This window comes from Dermacentor andersoni, chromosome 3 (genome assembly GCF_023375885.2).
Source record: "Dermacentor andersoni chromosome 3, qqDerAnde1_hic_scaffold, whole genome shotgun sequence".
In the NCBI taxonomy this organism is placed as follows: domain Eukaryota; kingdom Metazoa; phylum Arthropoda; class Arachnida; order Ixodida; family Ixodidae; genus Dermacentor; species Dermacentor andersoni.
In genome coordinates, this window is record NC_092816.1 from 122,650,952 (window position 1) to 122,676,301 (window position 25,350).

The 25,350-nt window shown below is 47.5% G+C and overlaps 1 protein-coding gene across 2 annotated transcripts; it reads left to right on the plus strand.

Moving 5' to 3' along the window:
* Positions 1-1,555: 1,555 nt before the first annotated feature.
* Positions 1,556-24,856, plus strand: LOC126537695 (uncharacterized). 2 transcript variants are annotated; one of them, XM_050184793.3, is made up of 5 exons: positions 1,556-1,636; positions 8,128-9,109; positions 12,556-13,498; positions 15,447-15,816; positions 24,599-24,856. In XM_050184793.3, exons 2-5 carry the CDS (start codon positions 8,205-8,207, stop codon positions 24,688-24,690), a joined length of 2,310 nt encoding a protein of 769 aa, XP_050040750.2. In that variant the 5' UTR covers positions 1,556-1,636; positions 8,128-8,204; the 3' UTR covers positions 24,691-24,856. The 2 variants fall into 2 exon arrangements, with proteins under 2 accessions (XP_050040750.2, XP_072143389.1); XM_072287288.1 differs by lacking the exon at positions 1,556-1,636 and having other exon boundaries at positions 8,057-9,109.
* Positions 24,857-25,350: the final 494 nt, after the last annotated feature.

Here is a 25,350-nt window from a genome sequence, read left to right on the forward strand (position 1 = left end):
TTTTTTTAATCTTTCCGTCCCCCTTTCCCTTTCCCCAGTGTAGGGTAGCCAACCGGGCTCAGTCCTGGTTAACCTCCCTACCTTTAATTTATCATTTTCTCTCTCTCTCTCTCTCTCTCACCTCACAACCGTCCTTCGCGGTCGTGAACGCGACTAGCGGCGACGGGCGCGTACCGCTGCCACCGTTTAGCCCTTTAGCAAACGGAACGACCTCCCTAACATAATATAATGTTTGGCTAAGAAAAAAAAAATGGTCCCTTCAGCATTTTCTAAACTGTTAATCTAAGACGCAAGGCCGGCTATGTCTAATTTCATTGAAGCTACGCAGCGCTCGCAGCGTTCGAAGTACAAGCAAAGGTAAAGAAATATTGCTCACCTTTCGTTCGAGACGCACTAACAATGCCGATAGGAAAGCAGCAGAGGTTTCTTCCGCACGAGAGACTGCAGTTAGCACGAGGCCAAGAGGGATTGAAGTTCTCACGACGCTACACGCTGCCGGAACGCACTGAAATGCAAATGGCTTGCCCTGGCTTTCCTTTATTTCGTGGATTAAAAAGCCACAAGAACGTAAAGTCAGAACTATTCAAATTATTGCATCAGTAAAAGTGTGTAGCCTGATTAGGAACAAAATATCGAAAGTATAACATTGTGCCTCAACTTAATAGACAGTTTTAGTATAGCGTAATATGCTTGCGTTAGCGTTAGCGTGCCACGCAACGCTAACGCAAAGGAATGCTGCACTGCACGGCACAAGGTAGTTTCAACAAATTTATCTACCACTCGCACCAGCTAGTGGCTGTCTGGAAGACTGGGCTTTCACGTGATCATGGTGCACTTGCTCAGGCCAGATATGCCCCAATGTCCTCTCTTTAAATATCTTTGCTTTTCTTTTCTATGGCGGTATGCTGGGACGGGCATCGTTCACGTGCCTCTCATAATATTCTTACACCCTGGTCTCTACTCTTATCTGCAGTGCACCAACAAGGTCTGTGTTCCAATACTGTAGACGGCAAGATGGCTAAGCGGACAGCGGCCATCTTAAGTCCCGTTCCGATTCTCACGAAGACGTCAAAGTAGACAGCTTAGCGAAGACAGCATCGAAGTCAAGAATGATGTAGGCTACCTTCCTGCCCAAACAAGATGGCGGCTGAGCAGGAGGCTTGGAAACTTGACAGGAAGGTAGTCTGCGCACAGGAAAACGTAGCAAGGCTTTCTTATGCCCTTAAGGTAAGTCGCATCTTCTTTTTCATAGGTTCGTAGGCGCTAAGACTTAAACTACATAAATAATGTGTGCCTTTTCTTGTCGCCGCGAGGTGGCGTCACGTCGCAGAAGCGTCTTCTATACATCTTCCAGACGGCTCGAGACGCGTACCATTACTTGGCCTCGAAGTTGTCTCGGCTGTCTCATTAACACTCTGTCTCTCGATCTCTCAAACCCCTCATTGTTGTCGGACGAGCTCTCATCGTCCGTAATACTCATCATCCATCATCATCATTATATATCACTATCATCATCATTATCATCATCATAAACACTATTTGTTCTATGCGTCATCGCAGTCCGGTCCTCGGTCTACAGCCGCACCACGTTTACTCACCGAGTGATTGCGCTTTCACGCAATCCTGAAAATCGGAGGTGAGTTTCTCATTCTTTCTTCTAGTTCTTCCCATATTTTGTTGCGCATTCGCGAGCTGATGGTTTGTATCTTTCTCACCTGGCACGTGCATCAAGAGATATTGCTGGCGTTTTACTCGTTAACACAACACGAGGTGTCAGTTGTTTAGTTTACATCTCGAAAATTCAAGTACTGGCTCATGCACACTTGGAAGGCGCGCCTACATAGGCGTGCTTCAGGCCAAAGCGACGTGGGTTCAAAAGCAGAAAACACCATGTGAACGCGCTGCTCGAGACTAAAGCTTCTGAAAAAGAATTGCCGTTTGTGAACGCGGTTAAACCAAGTTTGTCGAGCAATAGCACGGCTTCGCTTGCTATGGGAAAGGAGACAGACGCTGCTTGGCGCCCTCAGTCAGCAGCAGCGAGCGAATTTTCCCTCGCGCTGCGTTTCGCTTCTACGCTAACTAAGCGTAGAAAGCGCAATGCATACGATGCTACCGGCATTCAGCACTCTTTCTCAAACATCGCAGATCGCTTTCATGATATAGACGCCCACGCGGCTTGTGCAGCAGCCACCGGTAGTGGCAGGCTGAGTCCCAGTTTGACCATGGCTGTGCTTAAAGGTCAGATTTACGTAACCAGACATTTTTCTGGGTTTGTACCTGAAGTAGTAGAACTATCGCTGTAAGAAAACAAAAAGTAACGCAATACTTGTCAACGTGAAGGCACGTCCTCTTTCGTGAGTTTTGTTGATTGTAAATAAAGTTAGTTGAGGTGCGAGGCCCGTGGTTCGTGGCCCATGGCCGGAATGATGCGCTTGCGCAATTATCCCGCTAGGGCACACCAGCGTGGTGTGGTTCGGAGCGGTGTAGTGGGAGAGCTTCGACGGAAGGAAAAATTCGAAAAGGTAACGTTAAGTACGACAATGGAATGTATGTAGAAGCAAGCAGCCTGACTTTTGTCGTGTTTGAAAGTGTAAAAATATCCGGTATTCGATCAGTCAATATACAGAAGTGCTCGGAGTGTGTTTATATGCATGGCATAGAGCCCTCTGAAAAGGAAACCTACTTTTATTAGAGGCTTTAAACTGATATGATCGTGACGACGGTGCGGTTGCCACTTATTCACTATTATTAGGGTACACCGCGTCATGGAAGTGCATTATGCAAGATCTAAGCCAGCAAAATACTTGTACTGGCATGAACCATCCCCGCAAGCAAAAAGGGCTGGACGCGAGCGCGTTTGCATACAGCGGCGACCAGCGTTGACGCTCCTGAAGGTCATCTGGGTAAGCTCGGCGGCGCTGAGAAATCGCAGGTATTCAGACGTGACGCAATATGTTTTTGGAAGGCCGAGCAAGCGCAATTTTGAATGTGCACTCCCGTTTGCAACGCAGCACGCGGCCCGAAGCAACGGCGGCGAAGCCCGGGGGCGATGGGCGCCGGAAACGCAGCCCCCTTTATTCGCGACAGCGAGCGCGCGCCAGTCGAGCCGGGCCGTGCTCGTGGCTCTTGCGTCCGTAGTCTCCTTGTGGACGTCATAGAGGCGCTGCTGCAGCTGCTAGGAGACGAGGCAGAGGCGAAGGGGCGCACTAGGCGCTACTTCAGTGTTCTTTTTACAATGAAGTCGTTGAACGCTAGCTCCCTCAGAATCGTGTCCGTGTGTAGACAAAAAATCCCGAAGATATCGGGCAATACCGGGCCGACCCGCGGCGGAGGTGGAGTTCGCCATTAAGGGGCCCACATGCACAGCTTCGCTGGTCATCCTTCCTCACAGAGTAGAAGGGCACTGTTTTCTTTTACTTTTTTTTTTACTGCGAAGCTGTTTGTGCGGACCCTGTGCCGTCGTTGTTGGAGTTCTCTAAAGCTATCATCATCAGCAATGGCTCGAGCGTCGTCGTCTTCTTCCACACGTTGGCACTCCTGTGCGCTACCGCGCGAACGAGCTCGTGAGGCGTTGGCTCGTGCCACTGCTCCCGCGTTCGTCGTGGTCGTCGTCGCCGTCGTCTTTTCCCACAGCTGGACCCGTAGCCACTCGTCATTCCAGCAGAATTTCACTTCTGTCACCGTAATGAGGAGGCCGCGTTAGCGGGGTATGAGCCATTGCTTAAGGGGTCTGCGCCATTCATCGTCTTACGTGATGGACAGATCAAATTTTGAAGCAACATTATTTTGAAGAATCGCTAGCGGGAATGCCGGGCGGAAGCTGCAAACCACGCCACCGAGCAAACTCGAGACATCGAACGCAAGCAACAACGGCGGATTGCGGGCGTACCGTCACTGACGTCGTTCTCACCGTCGCAACCGAGCGTCTGTGTAACCTCAGCATAACTGCGAGTCGGCCTAGTTGGAACATATTCATTATTTAAAACCTTTTTGTGCGCATACAAGCAGATACAAAGAAGAGGAGCAACACAAGGACTGTTCCTTGTGTTGCTCCTCTTCTTTGTCCCTGTTTGTGTAACCTCATTAAGAAACACAAAGACGTTATTCGTCAAATCAATGCAATTAAGCAATCGTCAAAACGATTGCAGCTCCCGCATCTCCAGTGGTGGGCGTTGCGCCCAATATACGGAGCTTTGAATTAGTGGTTCCGCACATTTCATCCCAGCTACAACTATGGGAAAACCCGGAGTAGCGCGTACTCCGGAGGAAGAAGCTGCATGCCGCGAGCGTCAGCGAGAGTTGGCTCGGTAGCGGGCTCGTCGTCGTAATGCCTCCCTCACGCGAAAGAAAAATAAAATTGGGAGACACCCCCCCCCCCCCCCCCCAAAAGAAAGCACTCCTAAAGCATACTCACCACGCGAAGCACGCAAAAGCGAAAATGAAGTGAAATATAGGTGAAACAAAAGATTTGCAATATAGATTGCTTGCAATGTTCGACTTGCATGGTGTAACCCTAGGTGTAACTAACACAGCTTCACTGTTCGACCATCTTCACGTACTGGAAGGGGCGGTGATTATTTCCTTTACCGGGGCATTACTTCAGACTACACTCCCATTCCATACATAGCAGTGAACGCTGCGGAAGCTACGCAGGAAGTTCGGTCAAGACGAGCTATCACTCGGCGCGTTCCGTCCATGCTTCGCTGTGCGCCAACAACGTTCGCTCGAGCGAGCATGCACGCGTGAGGCTCCTGGCGATGGGTTGCATATACAGAAACCCGAAAAGAATAACAAAAATAAAAATGATCTAAAACAACGCATTAGCAGCCATTACCACAGTATGTTTGTTTCCAAGGTTAAGACTTGTTTCGTTCAATACTAAGCCTGTATAAACAAAAAACAAAACCCGCACAATTGCGGTAAAAAAAAAAACATCGAACTATATCCAAGTGCGAACGAAGCCGCTGCAAGAAGTCTCTCTATAGCATCCACACCGTTGACTGCAATCTATAGAACGGAGCATAGAGCGCCTCAACCCCATCGAGACGCCTAATCTAGGGAAACGCTGTCACGTAGCCGCTCGCAATGCGTTTACAGCTATAAGGGCGAATTAAAAGGTTTTTCGCGTACGAATCTGTTCGTGTTGCTTCTTGAATACATAAGCGTGTCATACAGCGTGCTTCGACGGTGCAGTAGAAATTCAAGGGCGATTGCTCAACACATCGATCGTGACAACCTGTTTCAGTGATGGAGACAATTTCCTTGATACACGACGAAAATTGGCGTATACAAGAATGGCGCATGGGGCTACCGTTGTACACCTACGTCGCTTCCCCAGGTGCCCATGTGCTGCATACCCACGCATGCACTCGCGGCGGAAGGCGGTGTCTTTGCTGTTTCTTTATCGTTAAACTCCAGCGACTAAAGCATGTAAAAATGAAAGGAAATGAATGAAAGTAGCACAAAACGAGGATAAGAAACAGCCGAGGAAGAAGGTCACTTTACCCGGCCACCAAGTGGCTATACCTTAAACATCATAGCTCCATGTATTGTTAACACAGCGGTAGAAGAATACTCGATTAGATGATTATTTGATTATTCCCGCCACGGTAGGCGAGCAATGCCTTGGCTATGGCGTTGTGCTGCCAAGCTCTACGGTGGCTGGTTTGATAACGGCATGTCCACATATTACAATCCCAGGAGAAGTAACTCTTCTATCATGATTACTTCTTCCTTTTTTTTTTTGCAACCTGATGTTACAGAACTCTCGCGGTAGCTTCGTACTACTTGACGTCCACACCGCTGTTCTGGCCATCATCTCTCTTTCTTAGCTGTGGCTCGCGTCAATCAATGTCCGTGGTAGCCGCTGGTCCCACAAAAACTGCGTTTACAACACTATGACAGTAGCTTAATTGTCGCATTCCTTAGGGGATCACGATAACTGTACTGTGCGACAAGCCGGAACCTGTTTGTTTCCGGCGATTTGCATTTCATTAGAGAGTGACGCCAGATGTCTCTCACCGCCAAAGTTTACATGTAACGAGAGAAGCGGAGAAGCCCGCCTTGAACTACCCTTTCCTGTTGCATTGACGCTATGCATCGCATTCTGCGATGCATAGCGAGATGCTGCGAGAATCACAACCAAATTTCCAGCGAAGCTGTTACTGTCGAGCAGTTACAGTGAAAAAAAAAAAACACTGTGCTTGTAATTTAATCACACACTTCAATATGTGGCTTCTGTATGACTGGATTTTACGACTGACACATCTTCGTATATCGTATCATCCTTCCGCAACGTCTCTTTCGTGTTCATAGTACACCTCCTTAGTCCTTGCCATAATATTATTACATATAGATTTTACGCACTTTACAGTGACTGTTTTAAGGCCCCTCTACAGCCACATCGCATCTACCTCTCGTAACTCATCGCTGCATTGCCAACTCATCAACACTAGCCTGGCGCTCTTTGGCTATTTACTTGGTCTTTGCGTCACAAAACACCAAATTCATCGTCAAATGACTGGTTCGTTTGAATCCTTGCCAGCGTAAGCGTCTTCGGGAACTTGGTAAATAAGTTCTTAACAAATGCAGTGGTTCATCCATCCGCATTTTACTTTGCGAGAAAGTGAGCCATAATCCCTATTTTCACTAAATGTTCACAGTTCCCCCAAGGCAGCAGTTTAAGTTATGCGTTGTTACTAAAACACAGTTATAAAGCTGCGTAATGTACTGCTGAGGCCATGAATTGTTCACACACTTCGGACCTCGTTCATACATACAATGCCCATAAACTGCCACTAATTTAAACGAAGAAAAACAAGGTGACTTTCGTAGTTCACTGAGGACACTAAGGAAACCTACTGCAAGCATCTTACAACGCAAAAAAGGCAAAAATACCGGGTGTTCAGTAATTTCTTGCAATGCTTCTAATAAAGCCCGGAATGGTAAAGTTACGTCGCACATTGCGCTGAACACAGGTCCCCCCCCACCACCCCTTTCCAGTTAATATAAAGGAGGTCTAAAATAGAGTTATCTCGGTCATTAAGAACCATAGCTGATAACTCCAGTATCACACTTTCGAGTTGTCGCTTAATTTGTTTGCAAAGGCAGCATTTTTTACCCATATGCATTTAACTTCACACACACATTTGCCATTGTCTTCCCCTCATTTTCGTAACATTTATTTTTCGTGGAAATTTTTGTACTGCCAAGGAAAAGAGCTAAATTCTTCGCGCTCGTGAAACGCTCATAATGCTCTGGGGCACTTGAATGCGTAATTTTTGGAAACGCCTCAACTAAGGCACACATTCCGAACTTTGCGTGCGTATGAGCCATAACCTGCGCGTTATTTTCTTGAAATATAAACAAAGTGCCTTGTCTAGTTTACCAAGGACACAGGTGAAACTACCTAAAGATGTGACATGACTCGAAAATACAAGGAAAAAGCGACGGTAGGTTATATCTCTGCAACACTTCTATTGATGCGCATTGCGAACGTTCACGCGTATTGAAGCCCGAAACACGAAACTTTCGTCGCAGATTGCGCTTACTATCCCCACTGCTTTCTCTGAATGTGAAGCTGGTGTGCTGTGCAGTTGTTTTATGAATTTGGTAGGTGAACAAAAGTGGAATAAGGTGGATTAAAGTGGGTTAAGGCGGATTAAGGTTGGAACAAATTAGAGCAAGGCTAATTAAAGAGGATTAAGGTTGGTACAAATTAGAGCAAGGTGAATTAAGCTGAATTAACGTGGTTAAATGTGGGTTAGGGTGGAATAAAGTGAATTAATGTTGGTACATATTAGAGCAAGGTGGGTTAAGGTGGAGATTTAATTGAAGGTGATAACTTAGACAAGTACTCATGCTTTGGCCTTCAGATTACGTAAGGATACTTTAGTGACTGTCAACTTTATTTCTGAATACGGGTATATTTTTTTCATATTATTGTACTTAAACCAAGAAGGGGGCACACGAGGCAAAGCACCTAATGTACGGGTCACGGTGAGGGAGCATGTATTCTTGTTTTCGTGAGGAATACAGTACCATCGGAGATTAGCAGCACCACGTACAGAGAAATAACTACGATACTCAATAGCGTTTGATGCGCATCGTCTCTCTTTACTCGTGCAGGCCATACACTTCACTTCTGGACGACTATATCTCAGCCGTTCCGGCCGTTCGTTCGCCACCCACGAGAAGCGCAGGTCATGTCGGACGCGTCGTCTGCTCCGCACGCGGCGGATGCCGCGATCACGCGTCAAAGCGGCGCCGTATGGAAGCAGCTCCGTCGCGTACGCGTCCGTTGCACCAAGGAAGGAGACTCCGACTGTCAGCTACTGACGCACCTGCGTCGCACAAGCCGAGTGCTCCTCGGCGCGTATCTGGAGCTGGTTCGCGACGATCGACACCCCGGGGGCGTTCGCCTGGCGGTCGTTCGGGCCCCCTCTTCCACGTGCGCTTTGCTCGGCACGTCGGACGACCCGCGCAAGAAGGCGGCTCTGCGTTGCGCCGAGTACCTGCTCACCGAGCACCGGTGCATCACGGCCGTCGAGATCAACGGCAGCACGGCCCAACCGCCGACCCTGCTCGCCGCTCTCCGAAGCAGTCCCTCGGTGAGAAGCGTGACCGTGTGCATGGTGCTCGAGCGAATCGCCCAGACAAACGCCGGCGTCCTCGAGGCGGTGGACGCGCTGTCGCACCTGGAAGAGCTCGCGTTCGCGTCCGTCGGCTGTGGTCTGCAAGTGGTCTTTCGAAACATCACGCAGCTGAGAGGCCCGTTGCTGGAGCGTCGCACGCAGCACCTCAGGAACCTCGACGTGTCCGTCCTCATGCTGAGCGCGGAGAGAGTGAACCGACTGTTGTGCGCGCTCACTTGGAACCACACCATTGCCGAGCTCGCCGTCGGACCGTGCGTATTTACCGCCGGATTCGGCCAGCTGTTCGCCCGGTACCTGACCAAGAAGGACGCCACGCTCAAGAAGCTGACGCTCAGGTCGCTCGACCTTTACGAGGACCAGGGGACGGTTTTGCCGACTCTCGCTGAAGCGTTCTGCAACATGACCACGCTGGAGGAACTGAATGCAGACCTGTGCATGGATATCGCCGGGTTTTTGTAAGTATTTCAAGTGCTCCTGAAGCCACGGATAGAAAGGCTATGTGTAAGAAGTTCCCCTATAGGAGCAGTTAATGTTGGAACTAACGCCTGTGTCAACCGTAGACAGACGGCGGATAACAAATTGAGACAAGGAAAATGATGTACCGCGGGATTGTATGGGGCTTGCGGTGCTTGCATCGGATCTAGTGCGCTGGGCAAAGAGTGATTTATCCACGCGAACTTCATAACTTGTAGGACCCGCAGCTCCGGGGCGCAATCTGCGATTACTGTGTACAGTTGAAACTAGATTTAATAAAGCGATGACCACGCTTGAATTATTTCGTTAAATCGGGAAGTTCGTGAAATCGAGAAGGAAATTTTTCGGTCCTTCGAAATTTAAAATTGTAACCTAGCGACACGCAAAGGCTACCACGGCATTGCATTTGCCGTAAATACCGCCATCTGTCGCATAAACCATGAAGTAACAAAAGCAACCACCCCTGACACTACGGAGGCGGTGTTGATTCGGCTGTTCCGTGCATAGGCGCGGCGTGCAGCCTCATCTAAACAAAGCTAGGGATGTGACCATGGCGCCTAGATGTTTCAACGGAACAGCTTTAGAGCGCACGCTCGAAGAGCCATCCGTGTCGAAACGATAAAGAAATCACGATTTGTTTTACTCATTCATTTCAGGAAAAAGTTCGTTAAATCGAGTTCGGCCAAGTTTGCTTCGTTAATTCGGGTTGATGATAACATTGAACCCTATGAGTAGCTGCCAGGGAATGTAAATTTCTTAGTTTGGTCGGGAACTTCGTAAAATCGGGTTTCGTGAGTTCAAACTGTATACTGTGACTCTAGCATTACTCGGCCAGTGAGACCGCGCTTCATTTTCTGCGTGTTTAAATGGGAAGCAACGCTATCTACCAAATTCATAGAGTCTTATCTTTATTTACCCTAATAGCTTCCATATATTCATGACATAAGGAATAAGTATAAAATTGTAAACACTAAATTGATCATGGTATGCTGTAGTATAGTACAGTGACGCATAGTGCATACTACGCACAATATAGCACACAATAGTCCTATATATTATGTCACTTAACATGAACGTGACACATATGTGGTCGAACATATGAAGCACAAACTATTAAAAAAAGGAAAAGGAAATATGGATTCTGTATAAGCTAATGTCAACAAAATAGCAATGTTTGTTTTTAATAGTGAAGGTATTACAGTGTAGGTTTCATCGCGGCGTCTTGGAGTGCGGTTACGTAAACGTCATGGTAATTTCCGCGTTGCATAGAACGCTCCCCATGAGGCTTCAGATCACGCACTGAACGGCGTTGCACCTGTTTTGGGGACGTAGTCAGTAAAATCTAGAAACCGTTCTTCATTTCATATCAAGCGGCGCTTAACGGGCCTGAATGGCAGCTTCGCAGAAAAAAACGTCCGTGTTCGTTTGCGCCATTCTTGTGTGTGGATCACCAACACGCCCAGCAGTCAGTAGTAGGGCTGATTCCTCGCCAAAACGAGATCGTTGCTTTTCGACGTAACGCGTCAGCCGACCAAAGAGTGTCGCGTCGTAAAATTTGGTTGCAAATGAAGGAATACCCCTTATATCTGGCTCACATGTTCCCAGGAGCCTCGTTAGGAGGTCGACAACCTGTTATTATTATGTTCAAAAATCATTAAAGGATCCCTGGAACGTATTTTGTCGTACGCCTAGCCTCAGAAGGCATCTCACAACGCACGCTTTATCACAAGAATTTCGTGTCAACGCGCTATAATAAAACGGATACGAGTGGTTAAACATTACCCTCATCTCAGGTCACGGCGTTCCCCGTCAATTTTGTTTTGTTTTGTTTTTACAACCGGCTGCCGGGAATTTACGTTCTCGTGTCAAAAGAACGGGAAAATTGTTTTCACTCGCTTTCGCAATGTCGTTATGCTGCGGCATCGCAAGCAGCTCGACCAACCAATAGCCATTGGCTGATTTTGTGATCGCGAGAACATCCTGAGTGATGCAACTGTGGCTCATTTGCGTTAAATAAATGAAAAAAAAAAAATATGTGTCAGCGATCTCAAAACGACAGGAAAACCATTTTATCTTCGCGTTGCCGGCCTATCACACATTTGCTCGTCGCTGCGTCTGCGCATGGCCCCTGAAATGAAAAGCGTGGTTTATACATAGATACCGCGGCAGCCGTGGTGTGCCGCCACGAGCCGTCTCGTCTTTTCGAAGCCAGATCAGAATACCTTAGAACGCGCACTTATAAAGCGAGATGCAAAAAGGTAGAAGAAGCATGTCATTGCAGCGGTAACTCTAACGAAACGATGGAGTATGTTTTATTAGAATGTAAGGATATCTGTCCAGCGGTCGATTTGGGCACTTCTGGCCTCCTTGAAGCCCTCGGATTCATTGAGAACAGGGGGAAGCAAGATATGTCAGCAATAGAGATTAGTAAGAGGCGATCGGAAGATTTGTGGAAGAAAAGTAGAGAAACGACAAATAACGGAGGCGTACAAAAACCAAGTTTCCAGAAGGAGTTCAGAAAGTTGCGTGATGGGAGGTCCTCGTGTTTTTTTGTTCTTTTTCTTTTTCTTTTTTTTAACATAGGTAGGATATTGGGCAATATAATAACAAAAGCTTGTTGGCGCAACACACTGCCTTGTTCGAAAGGGGTCGCTCATAGCATCTATCCATCCATACATCCAACCATCAAAAAAAAAATTCTTTTTGGCTCGACTCTTCACAATCTCCGGGATCGGCCCACACAAGCGGTCGCGTTTCTACCAGAAAGCTCGTCTTCGCGCACAGCGATCGCCGCCACCGTTTCCCGGTAAACCTTACGGTTACATAAGCTGCAGTTGCCGGGAAGCGTGAGAAGCAGTCAGGAAACTTTGAATGCTACCGCGTTTAAATCCTGAAGGCGAAGCGACACCGTTGTCGAAATCTTTGCATCTTACAAGGCTGCGTAAGATTGGTTACTATTTGCCATTGTTTCGTTCACGCTGATCCCGAGTAAAAAGACGAATCGGGCATAATTGATTCCAGAATGATCGTTTTAACAGCCCTTCAAGGTATCTATCTAGAAAAGAAGGCGAATACCTCACACAAAATTGTTACAGGTGGTGCAAGAGACGTGCCGCTATTCTATATCAAGGCCAATCTTCGAATAAACCGTTCAGTTGCATTTGAGCGTTTTACGTACGTTTGTGTGTCTCTGGGTACTGTATCAACAAGATGTACCAACTATACCTCATTCGTTTCTCGGTAGCATATCTTCGTTCTTTCAGCTTCGCTCAAGCGCCGCTCTCTCAACTTTCACAGCTCTAAAACTATCAACTTCAGTCTATCAAGCCTACGCGTAATACAATGCGAGCGTTTTGTCATGGATGCAGCATATATAGACGCGTTAAGTTGCAAGCGCATAGCTGCAACATGTACATCTGCTCTTCAGCGCAGGGAGGATTGCGCCGTTCATGAAAGTGGTGGCTCTGAACAGCACCCTACGCTGTCTCCGGCTGCCTTCGTCAGTCTGTGAACGCTGCTCCACGATGCTGCCGCGAGTTCGCGACCCAGTCGGCGTCCCGGACCCGCGTGTAGCTCAGTACGTCGAACCGTGGCACGCGGCTCTCCGGAAGAACTCCTCGCTTCGCGAGCTCCGCATCGACTTTGCAAGCTTTGACGAAGCGGAGTGCAGCGCTTTCCTCGGAGCGGTCGCCGACAGCGACACCCTGCGGTCGGTGATCGTCAGTCACCTGCCGGCGACAACCAACCCCGAGAACATCTGCAGAATGATCCGAGAACGCGGCCTGCACGATCGCGTCATCGTTGCGGACTACCACGTGAGACTGGCGGACGCGGGCGCCTTTGGGCGGTGCGCCGAGATCACCGGCGTCACTGTCGACAGCGCCCACTTCAAGCTCCCCGAGAGGCCCCACCTGCTGCAAGACCGGGCGCTGTCCGAAGTTTTCGATCTCGCCGGTCACGTGACGACACTTCGAGTGCGCTGCGACTTCTTCAACGAAACGGCGTTCGCCGCTTTGTGCGCGTACCTTTCGGCGCCGTCGGCACTCGCGGACGTCGAGATCACGCTGGTCAGGAACACGCTGGAGATGACGCTGGAGCAGGTCCGGAGCTTACCGAGGAGACTGGCGTCGGCGTTAGCGTCCAACACCAACCTCTGCAGAGTGATTGTCAGAGGAGTGCAGATGTGCAACCACGACATGGACGTGCTGGCGGACGCTGCTCGAACGAGTCGGCGCCTCGTCGAGTTCCGCGTGACGTGGCAGTGCAATTCCTGCTGCCTCTTCGACCGAATCTTCGGAGTGCGCAACTCCGTAAGGGGGCCGTTGTATTCGCCGAACGACTACGCTTACAACGTGCTGGCCGATATACAGGTACTGCGTAACCTGTCCTTTGTATTCTTCCACGTGTATTTGATGGCAGGGCTTCGACGTGGCCCTTGAGTGCTTAAGATGTGGTAAACGCAAAAATAATAAGTTAATTTCAGAGAATTCGTTTCCAAAGTGAAGTTGCAGTGTAAATTTGCCGCCTCAAGTTATTTCCACCCTAGTGACTTTCGGCAGTTTTTGTGAAATGGGCGATGACTCGAATCAAAAGTAAAACATTATAATCAATTTATGGGCTATGCAAGAGGCCCAAATTAGGCGAGGTAATCGATCGCCGTTTTTTCTGGTCTCAGGACCGGAAGCTGTCGGGTAGTACAATCTCCACACATTTTCTCCACGCTTTGGGCTTGCAGCTAGACTTCCTTTTGCTACTGTTTTTTAGAGTAGATTATACAATTGAACGCCCAGGAGCAGTGCAGCGTACTACGGATGACTGCCGTACAGCTGGCTACGCATTGTCTGGCAATCTGAGGTTCCTCAACGGAGAGGGAAACGCTGAACTAGTTTAGTGTGATAAGACATTATTTTAAAGTGCAACATTTTTTTTTTTATTTTCCTGTTAATGTCTAGTTTGCTAGTAGAGAAACTGACGGCCAATGTTCGATTTATTGACCTTTTTCCCGCAACCCCAGCGCCGGTATTTAAGACCGACGTCACATATTTCAAATTATTTTCCCGTATTTGAACCGTTGTGGCACCATAAAAGTTGTAAAAAGGTATAGCAACTTCTGTATTTGGCTCTTTTGTAATACAGTATATCCCATCTACAACGATAGAAGGTTCAATAGTCCCAGGGAGACGCTTTCAAAAATTCATGATATCAAAGCGAGCGGTTACGAAACTTTAAGGCGGCGACGGCAGCCGCCTTTTGTTCCTGATTATTTTCCGACTTGCAAAAGCTTCTTTTTTCAGTAAGAGTGGCTTTCTTGATATTGTCAAAAAGAAAAAGGCCAGCCATAATTATGCAGCTCAACTCATTTTGTTCTCTTTAATTTCCATTCAATGAGCGTTTTAACATTCCCCTCCCATTGGAATGCGGGCGCCGCAGTTGAGCATCAAACCCGCGACCTCGTCATTGCAGAAGAATGTCATAGCCCCTCAGCTATACCGCGGCTTGTTGAATGAAATGGTGTCTGACAATCGGTACATGAGCAGTCGCTCATCGTTGCTTTTCTCACAAATGCACTTATATCTCAGTGTTCTAGAATGTCTATAGTAGCCGTTGCGTAAGGACACTTGTTTATCAGTATGATGCGTCAGGGAAACTTTGTCGAGCGGCACCAATGACATAGCCTCGAAGCAACGGTTTCATGTGCTTCGTAGGCAGGTTGCGACATAAAAAGATGGCGTGGTGATAATTAGTTCGAAATGTAATGTGCGATTGATGTTCGCACTATATAGCGAGTATTCGGAAAAGTAAGAGTGTTGGGCATTACGTTTCACAGCCACGGGCGAAGCGTCGAAACCATGGGAACGACGCATCAACATGCCGTGCACTTTGACGCGCGCCAAGGGCCACCTCGTAAAAGTTGTGTGCAACCATAAACGTGGCAACATGGCCTCCGAGATCTGACATGATGCCATGAGAACGCACGTGAAACCGCGGTTGACAGACTCAGCAGACTTGGCAACCATGGAGCGCCGACTTCCTTTAATACCTTGCTGCTATTGACGCAACCCGGCGAATTCGTGGCGGTGTGAAACGTGACATCTAGAGCTGCGAAAATTCGAGTTGAGAGTAAAATTCCAAGTTCGCTTGTCTTTTGAAATTTATCTGACCGATAACGTGGATTTATGTGCCTTCTAGTTATCTTAATTCATTTCGTTCTTGGTTCTTTGAAAAGTTCAGACTGTATTTAAGGTAAATATTCTGGCTTGAAAGAAGAGCGTCGCAAGGCCCCTTTATGCTGCAAAAATGTTTGCTGTATACTTCTAGGTAGTCACAAGACGAAACGCCGAGCGCATCTCGGCAGCGGCTCGTTTCGTGCTGGGCCAGCGAGAGAGCGCCGAGGGCGCTCGGTCCCTCGAGCTCGTCCACGACCATCCGCGCCTCCTTGTCCTGGTGCGGGAGGCTGCTGCCGTGAGGGGCGACGAGGCCAAGGCGATGGTCAAGCACGCACTGGCACAGCTGCGCAACTACAGTCTGCACCAGTTCATGAGGTTGGCCGGAGTGGTGGCGCACGGGGTGGAATGCCCTCCGCAGGATGATGGCCGGTTGCAGCTCGCAGATATCGGCGACGATTGCTGGTTGATAATACGCAGCTACCTCAGACTGGCGGATATTGCGATGACGGAAGGACGCCCCAGTGAGTTTAAAGGGGTTAAACGCCCTTTTCTCGCTTCCGATAGCAAGTTCATTCTTGCACTCTTTCGAGAAGCCAATTGTATGAAGCCTTTGTGTGTCATATGTACCTCCGTCATTCCCTACTTGCGAGAGTTTTACGTGCGGTAACAACGTCTGCGTATTGTTTGCTGTAATTCCTGTCATTTTATCACAAACCTTCTTTCTGTACATTTCTAAGCACTCAAATAGAATGAGAAAAAGGACGCGAAGTTATGTGCATTGAAATCACCGAGCCGCCATTCGTCTAGCACATGTTAGACGGTGCCCCAGTGTCAGGCCGCAGCATCCATTATGCCAGGACCCGCGCCTTGCTAGCGCGAGTGCGCCGATGTTGATCGCGATTGATCCGCTGTCGAGGTGACAGTGTGTAATCGCGGACAGCAAAAAAAAAGTGTATAACACGAACAGAAAAAACGCTTTTACAATGGAGGCGAAGCTGCCACCACGGTGGCAGCGGCAGCTCGTGGAATGTGACATGTCGTTCCTTGAAGTCAGTCAGCGTGCTCCCGATAGGCACATTCGAATGCACTTCCCTGAGCTTCGGTCGAAGTACTGCTGCCCGGAGTTTTAACCGATGGATGAGTCACAAAGTCTTATGCAGCAGTTGGTCCATCCTTTTCGGGAGTCTGGCATTCCGCATGAGCAAACAAGTATATTTACAGCTGAACCCTATGCACTATTATTGACTGTGAAAAAAACCAAGCAATTAAAGCTAGAAAAGGCAAATATATTTACCGACTCTCTAAGTGTTGTCAAGCCTTTAGTATCACTACAAAAGCACAAAACTTCTATAATTATTGATCTTTATACACTCTTGCGCGCTGTTCATGCATGCAATCAACGTTTCATAATATGCTGGGTGCCCGGGCACAGAGGCATCGAGGGTAATGGGCTCGCCTACAAAAGCGCCACATCCACAGCAACAAAAGATTTGAACTCTTCTATAGCTGTCCCCGCCGTAGATTTGAAACCTTTCATTCGGAAACAATTAAGACACTGTTGGCAACGCTTGTCGGATGCCCAAACCTCGAATGAACTTAATCTAATTAAGCCACAGTTAAGCAAATCACGAGAAAACGATGTCATAATCTGTCGACTAAAAATATCGCACATACGATACACAGAACTTCCTTCTGACTTGTGATGAACCTCCAACATGTGGTAGGTGTGGTGAAACACTTACCGTCATCCACGTCCTTGTGGAGTGTAGGGAAACAGAAATCGAGAGGAAGAATCACTTTCCTTTAGCTTACCGATAGCGTATCCCTTTACAGCCAGCGCAGTTTCTTGGCACTAAAACAAATTTGGTGTCAAATAATGGATTTATTTTTTCAAATGACACTCTTACACTGCACATCATCAGTTGAAAAGTTACGTAGTACGGCCTCTTACCAGAGGCTGCTACTGCGTTAGGTACCCCTACTGCAGCATGTGTCTTCAGGCCCTCGCATTCAAAGGCCCTGATGAGGCAGTATAGTGCTACGTTAACCTACACGCTTTATTACATCATCCTTGCGTAACAAAACATTTTTGGTCATAGTTCACATCTCTGGTCAATGTCATTGTTTTAATATCTATATATTTTACGCAATTTAAAGCGATTGATTTTAGGCCTGTTTGCAGTCAGGCTATAGCCACCATTCAAAGTACAATTCTCCATTTCATAAACAATTAATTGAAAGACCATCACCATTTGTATGACGCTCCTTCGCCACATCTGGCCCTTGCGCCATAAAAACCCATATATTAATCAAAAGTATTAGTAGTAGTAGTAGCAGTAGTTAAATAAGACGAGCGCAATTCGGATATAAATATCACAAAATATTGATGCTGTCTAAATTAAAGTATTGCAAAACCTGGCCAGGTTAGGGAAGAACGCTGACTTGGCAAAATAACAATTCTCGAAATAATTGCGTTCAGTGAGCACGAACTAAAAGTGAAATTCTCAGGTTATAGGTACAACGCACTTGGATCACTTTACATGCAACCCTTAGCAGTAAAACATGAAATTTTATTGGTTTTCCATACAACTTGAGAGCACACAAAGCCAACGCTGCAGTGACCTACCGTATTCTATTTAACTGCTGGTCTAAAGTGTTGATAGGGACATAATCGTTAACGTGCAAACATTTAATTATTTTATTTCGATGGCGGAACTCGCGTGACACAAACATTTTTCAGACACTAGCCAGTAAGAAAGTAAGTAAGTTTGTTCCTAGTCCCTTTTAACACAGGGCAGGCGTTTTATGTGACAGAGGAAAAATAAAGTTTTTTGCTGTCTCTCACATTTCGCTCTGGTTTCTTTTTTTCGTGCGCTCTAAAGTTTCACCACAATTTCGCGGAACAATCTATGAGCATAAATTTTAACCTACCCGTGTATTGTAATTGTGACCTTGCTTCTCGAATTTCAAACGGTGAGCAGCCCGTTTCGCCTGTTATTGCGCCATTGGCTGTGAAGATGTTTCCTCCCAGCAGCCATCGTCCGAGTTTGTTCTGGTGCCAGTTTAGGCATTTTATTGTCTGTGTCGAGTATGTTAGTGTGTCAGTTGCGCATGTTGTTCCTGGGACTGCGAGTGTTTTCCACAGTGTGCGACCGACTGAATAAGGGTTGCACGAGTGTCGGGATAGGTGCCATACTCGACCTTTTAGACGGTTCGATTTTTTTATTATCGAATCAGTTTGTTTTTCGAGGTAGTCTTCTTTGTCTGATATTTCAATTCCAAGATACCTACAAGTTGCTGTCTTTGTTACAGAATTTCCTTCTAGCGTGAATGTCAGTCCTTCAGATATTGTGTTTAGGTTCATCCATTGCAATTTTTCTGCGTTGAACCTGAGGTAGTCCTCAGCCTCAACTCGGGAGCAGATATCCAGGAGGTCCTGTACGTCTGCTGCCGACTCAGCCAGAAGCACAATATCGTCAGCGAATGTCAAGCATGAAATTTTTGTGTACACCTCTTGTTGTCTGTTGTTATTGTGAAGAGTGTCACTCCAGGTCCCTCGTCATTTAGTGCTTTCAGGAGGTTGTTTATATATATAATAAACAAGGTCGCTGATAGAGGACATCCCTGTTTTGATAGGGCTTTTAGTTTCACCTTCCGAGATTTTCGTCCATGGACTTTCGCTTTCGCTTTTGATTTCTTGGATCTTTGGGTTGGGGCCGAATTTTGTTTCGATAGAGACGAGTCATTGCATCCAGAGGGCCTTTATGCCCTTATACCGCTATTGGACGATAGCGGTGCTTTGCCCTTGTGAATGAGTGGTATTCGGGTTTCTTTACAGGCTTCAGGTATATCTGGTGTCGCAAGGATGTCATTCAAACAGTTGTGTTTCTCTTGCTTTTGCTTGGACAGCCTTGAGAAATTCATTTGGAATGTCATCTATGCATGATGCTTTCTGGTTCTTGAAGTCTCCGAGGCGTCGTTTTAATTCTGCCATTGAGGTCGCCCCGGATAGAGCCTCACTATGTGGTAGTGCATTGTAGCGTTTCATTGTGTTCTTTGTGGGTTGGTACAGTGGTGTCCCGTAGTTTGCTTGTATGGTTTCAAAGTGGTGTATTATGTATTGTTCCATTTCTTCTTTTACATGGAGAGTACGTCCGTCACCTATCAGGAATGCAACATCCTTGTGTATGTCCTCCCGTGGTTCCAGGTTCTGTATTTAGGCCCGGAACTTCTGGCTGTAGTGTTTTCGCTCCTTTGTTACATGCTCCTTTTGCTGTTTAAATGCTTTGTCTATCTTTCTTGCGACCATAGTTTTGACTCATTCTTTTTGCTTCAGGTACACTTCCCAGATGACATCTTTTAAGGTCGTGTTCTCTTCAGGTATACGGCGGTGCTGTCTGGAGAGTGTCTTTCGTTTTGGAATCTCAGTTTTCAGCTACTTGTCGAACCATGGCGATGTCCTAGACCATTTGTTTCCAGTCATTTATCCAATGGTTCTATGGGCTATTGATAGACACTTTTCTGTGAATTCTTCATAATTCAGTGGTCGCCCTGTTGATAGCTCCAAATCTCTTGCAAATGCTTCAAGGCGCTGGTTTTCCTCGCTTTCCAGTGTGCTTTGGTACGCCTTGTTGCAGTGTTCTTTAGAGGTTGAATCCATTTTAAGCTTATTGTAATTCTGCTATGGTCGCTTCCACACTTGTTATACTTCTCTTCATCTATGTGTATGGATGACATATGCATTTGTTGCCGTATTGTCTCGTCATTGTACAGAACATAGTCAATGGCAGACTTGCTTGAATTTCGTGACCATGTGCATGTTCCGTCGCAAGTAGGGTCCAGGTTGGCTATGTGTGGGTTGCACTGTTTAACTAGCCTGCGTAGGCCAGCTGAATTTTTTCGTAGCGGTCTAGCTCTGTTATATGGCAGTTGAAGTCTCCTATAAGGAGGACTGGCTTATTCTTGTAGGTTTGTTTTATTTATTTTTTGATGCAGTCACAGATATTTTCATTCCATGTTTGTTGTTCTGAGCTAGTAGCCATGCATCCGACACAAATGTTGAGTGGGCATTTATCAATTTTCGCTGTGGTCCACATATGTTCTTGGCTGTGGCTCTTCGTTGCTAGTGCGTTTAGGCTTTTTGGGATGAGGCCAACCCCACCTCCTCGTTTATCCCCTCTTCTACTGTTTTGGCCAATCCAGTTGAGTCCTGTATGTAGGAGGGATTATTCATTGTCTCGAAGGTGAGTCTCCGTAAGTGCATATACGTTAATGTCTTCATCTTCTATCTGATTTTGTAGTTCAGGCCATTTTATATTATTGCCGTCTTGCGGGTTTAAGAGGATAATTTTAATTTTTTTTCATTGCTTCGAGATTTCGTCTTTCTGTGCCTCCTCCTTTATTGCATTAGTGTTTGTGGGTTCGGGAGGCTTTCTATTTTTCTTCTTTGCATGGCGGACGCCTCTTTTCCGGCATTCACCTTCGGCGATTTGGTTCGCTTAGCTGGGCTAGTGTTGTTGACATGACTTTGAGCAGTGTCCTCAGCAGTGTCCTCATATTCGTCTGGTCGTGTCCTGTGGGATGTCGCCGGTTGCCCGGGAAGCTGTCATGTCGCCCTTTGTTGGCCCCTAAAAAATGTAGGACTTTTTGAGCCAGAAGGTGTCCAATGCGGTTTCCTGTTGATTCTGTGTATGTCACTGAGGCTGTCATTCTCTAGTTGGTCTGTTATGGGGGCGAATTCTACTTGAGGGCCAAGCTTGGTGCATATTGCGCTGGCTTTCTTGTTCCATTTTGGCAGGCGGCTGTCACGTGGTGATCTCGTGATGTCAGCTCCGGTGTGGCACATATTATGTAGTGGTACTAAGGTGTATTTTGGCTCCAAGATTGCAGTTTTGGTTTCAGCTGATCCATGGATCCGTTGGCTTCTCTTTCATTTAGTATGGCGGTAGTTACAACGTGAAGTACTAGCTGGAGCCCAGGTGCATATGGGTTTGCACGTGCGATCTCATTTTCAGCCCGAAGAAGGGTCTCCTCCACTGTTGCCCCAGATTTCGTAGTGACGCGAAGCCTCCGTTCGCTGACTTCTTTATATAGCTGCCTCTTTAGGCGATGACCGTTGGAGTCTCCGAGCACCACTGTGCATCTACGCTGCGGCAGTGTGTCCTTGGGTTGCTGCTCGGGTTGGTTATGTTTCTTCGAAGCAGATTTCTGGCTTTTGTAGTCTGCTGTCAGATGTCCATTTCGTGGTTGCACTGCGCGGTTGTTTTTTCCTACTTTGAGCCATGGGCCTGCTTCGTTTTCCTCCCCGGACTCGCTGTTTTCTGTAAGGTAGCTTGTTGTTTTCTTAGGGATGTGTTGTAGGCTGGAAGGCGAGTGGGCAATTCTGTCTAATGACTCAGCGTCGTCTTCGGGTATAGCAGTGCCATTGTCGTCGGCCTGGTGGCATGGCATGGGTCTGGGGTTTTCAACGCAGTCTTGGAGAGCCGTCACTTTCGCCAAGAGTTCTTCACGTAAAGTACGTTCTGCGTTGAGCTCATGAGTAAGTTTTTGTTTTTCTGCTTTTTTTTGTAGCTTCAGCTGTTCGCCACTGGTATTTCATTGTTTCCGCCAGCAGGTTAAACTCTTCCCTCATTTTTCGCTCCTGCAATGCTACTGTGGTGTACATTGCAGATAACTTGGTGCAGAAATCGCATGTGTATGTTTTGCCCTAGGCCACTTCTAGACTAGAGAAAGGGGAGTCCCTGAAGTGGGTCCAGCCTGCACAGTTGTCGCATTGTACCATGTCCGATTCTTCCACTGCGGCTTCCGGCTTTTTCGTTGTGCGCTTGCGTGCTTTGGACATACTGACGTTAAGGGGGCTGTCTTTTGATTCAAAGTTTGAAGGACGCGTTTTCACATGCAATCGCACATTGCCATTTGCGAGATATTGCCGCACGTACTGTAGTGGTGCCAGTCCGGCGACACTAGTCAGGCCTCATCGGTCTCGATACGCTAGACCTAGTTCTCAACGTCCGTTCGTTGCATTTGTCAGGCGATTGGCATTACGAACGTTTCATCACTTGCCTGGCGTCGTGCTGGTGTCACCCGTTGTGGTGGTGGTGGTGATAACTTTATTGCACACAGGGGAGTTGCGGACACGCAGGTCCTTGGGCCCCCGCACGGCCCCACTGCACTCAAACGTTCATGTCCCGGAGGGTCATGACGCTGGCAGCCCGGCCTGTGGCGATGGCTTGCTTGGCCGGGTCCTCGGAGCGCAGTAGGGTCTCCCAAGCCTCCCAAGTAGTAAGGTGCTCCAGGCCCCGCGGGGGAGGATCCGCCGGGCAGAGGAAAAGAATGTGATCGAGAGTGGCTTTGGGGTGGTGGCAGAGGGTACAGGAGGGGTCGGTGTGGACGTGGTGATAGCGCGAGCGTATATAAGGGGAGGGTAAGGTGCGTGTTTGGAGCCGCCTCCAAAGTGTCTGGTGATAATTGTCGAGGGAGGGATGGGGTGGGGGGTAGAGCCTACGCTCAGTTTTGCAGGCTTGCGTCAATTCAGTGAATGAATGCATGCGCTCCCGTGAGAACCCTGGATCGGAGGCCGCCGCTGCCCGGTTGAGAAAACCTCGGGCTAAAGCGTTGACAGCCTCGTTTCCAGGATTCCCAGAGTGGGCAGGCACCCATATGAGCTCCATGTGGCGGGGCGGGTATGCAGCGAGAGAGTTCAGTATGCGAAATGCAGGGACGTGAACTCTCCCGCGAGCAAAATTTAGTATCGCAGTTTTAGAGTCTGATAATATATACCGGGCCTCCGTGCGCGTAATAGCTAGGGCAATGGCAGCCTCTTCAGCCTCCTCCGAAGTGGCAGTTGGGGATATGTGAAGGGTGGTAATCGGTTGTAGGGAGGGGTTCGTGATGGCAACTACCACCCGTTGTGCACGGTCATACGAACTCCGGTGGTCTCCGCGATGACGTTAACCATTCAAGCGCGCGAAACACTCAAAAACGTTCGCATGCCGACTGCCCATAGATGCGACTGCCCATAGAGAGCTAAACAAAGCGCCACAAGGTGCTGCCACGAGCCACTAGACTCAATGAGAAGCTTGATGTAGCAGTTTGCAAAGATTACCGCCACGCAAGCTTTACAAAAATATTCTTTACGGAAACAAAGGCTTAGACAGATCGTCACGTGCTTAATAAGGAGATCGTTCCCTTAATTCACTATTATTTCCTACGCCACAACACCGATGAAGTTTTCAACTACACTTAACTCGGTGTTTGGACACTGTATGTCACTGATTAAATTCGCGTGCACAAATTCATTCAACGCATTGACCAACGGCAATATTTTAGGGTGACACCTGCGACACCGTACTATTTAAGCACATCCTGCTTTAATGCACAGCTTAAAGAGAAGGCTGCTGCTTGTATCAAAAAGAAATTAAGAAAAGAACTAAAAAACTTGGCTTTTTTTAAATTATACAGTACGTTTATCCCTGCAGCTTGGCCTATAAAATGAGCATCGCTGCTTTAAGGTCATTTTCAATTTGTGATGTAATACGGTTTCTCCCAAAACATTTAAGCATCTTTATCGCGCATTTTAGGACTCCTTTTTCACTGTGTGCGCGTTTAACATCTGGCTGTGTTGTCTATGGTGTGTGTGTATCTACGATGTGGTATATATGTGGCATGATGTGTGTTCTTTATGTACGTTGCCTTTGCCAATCCGTTGTGATGACATACATGTTCTGTTACTGAGCCACGAGACTGAGTGTTCTGGTGCGCTGAAGCAGCAGCATTCCCATGAAAGTGAAATTCTACCTACTCCTCCCCTCTGTGAAGCTTCAGGTGCACGTTCAAGTACCCTGAGTTGTTGAGGCGTCTGGTTTCACAATGCCACACCTTGCTTCAGATACATCAACGGGGCTTGTTCTGCTTTCGCTCGTCATTTTATGATCGGCAGAATGAAATCGCGGCTATTCGTTCTCTGTGCCAGCGCGCCAATGGTTCATCAATCTCCCCTTTGCGGCGTCTTAATTTGGCTCCCGTGAGGGTTTGAGACATAAAGCGACTCCCGACGCAACAAGGATATGGGCTGTTTAATTGTTATTATTTATGAATACCGTATTTTCTTTCATTTCGCCAGCAGCAGCAATTATGTAGAGGAAGAGAAAAATGCAAGATTAATGAAACCATCTACCTCGATGTTCTAATGGAGCGTGAATGGCGCAGACGAAGTCCACTGTAGCGCTCATGAAGGAGCCTCTCTACTGCAGTAGACTTGTTCAGTCTATGGCGATGACATCTTATTGTCGCTTACTCGTGCAGATCTGCCACCGAGCACCAGCTCAGCCGACGAGACTGCTGCCACTGTGACTGGATGTGACGACAGCCCGATGAACGGCGACATGCCGGCCTAGTCACTCTTGGAGCAGTCTTTTTCATGTGCCGGCTGAGACATTCATTGAAGAACCCTCACGGAAGCCTGGGCATCCTATGCCGAACTAGAAATATTATTTTTTTTAGCACTGGATGTTTCTTAGTAGTCATGTTGTGGTGAGCTAGGAGTAAACTTGTTGTAAACTTCTGAGTTCCTGTTTGAGAAAGTTCTCTTGAGATTGCCTTCAACTAAGGCACCATCTCCAACACTCAATGAACTAGTCTACCTGGATATCACGCTGTGGGTTCTTAATTGAAGGACGCATTATTTTTCCAAGCTTGTTCAGGAGGAATTCGGTAGAGAACGTAGGGAAAGTAAGTTCTGCTGACTTTGTTGCTGAGAAACTATGGTGTTTTAACGGATAGATGGCAATGCATGAAACCTCCTCCCAAACAAATCGCGGGCTGGTGTTAATATTCCGGGCTCACTGACGCTGGACATAATAATGTAAGTAGACCACAGAGAGTTTTAATAACACCAATTTCACAAAGCAAGGTGTCCAGTTGTGATGAGACGAAGGCGGTTTCTATTGTGAATCTAAGCGATAACGGAACCGGAGACAATGTAGTTTGAAAATGAAGGCCGATTGCGAAGATTGGGCGGTAAAAAAAAAATTTAAGCAGTTTGACGCCCCTCCTGC

Excerpts from the sequence above, each read along its gene's own strand:
- LOC126537695 (XM_050184793.3), top strand. The coding sequence starts at position 8,205 with ATGTCGGACGCGTCGTCTGCTCCGCACGCGGCGGATGCCGCGATCACG. Across the intron at positions 13,499-15,446 it reads ACGTGCTGGCCGATATACAG|GTAGTCACAAGACGAAACGC; the intron begins GTACTGCGTAAC and ends GTATACTTCTAG. Across the intron at positions 15,817-24,598 it reads GATGACGGAAGGACGCCCCA|ATCTGCCACCGAGCACCAGC; the intron begins GTGAGTTTAAAG and ends TTACTCGTGCAG.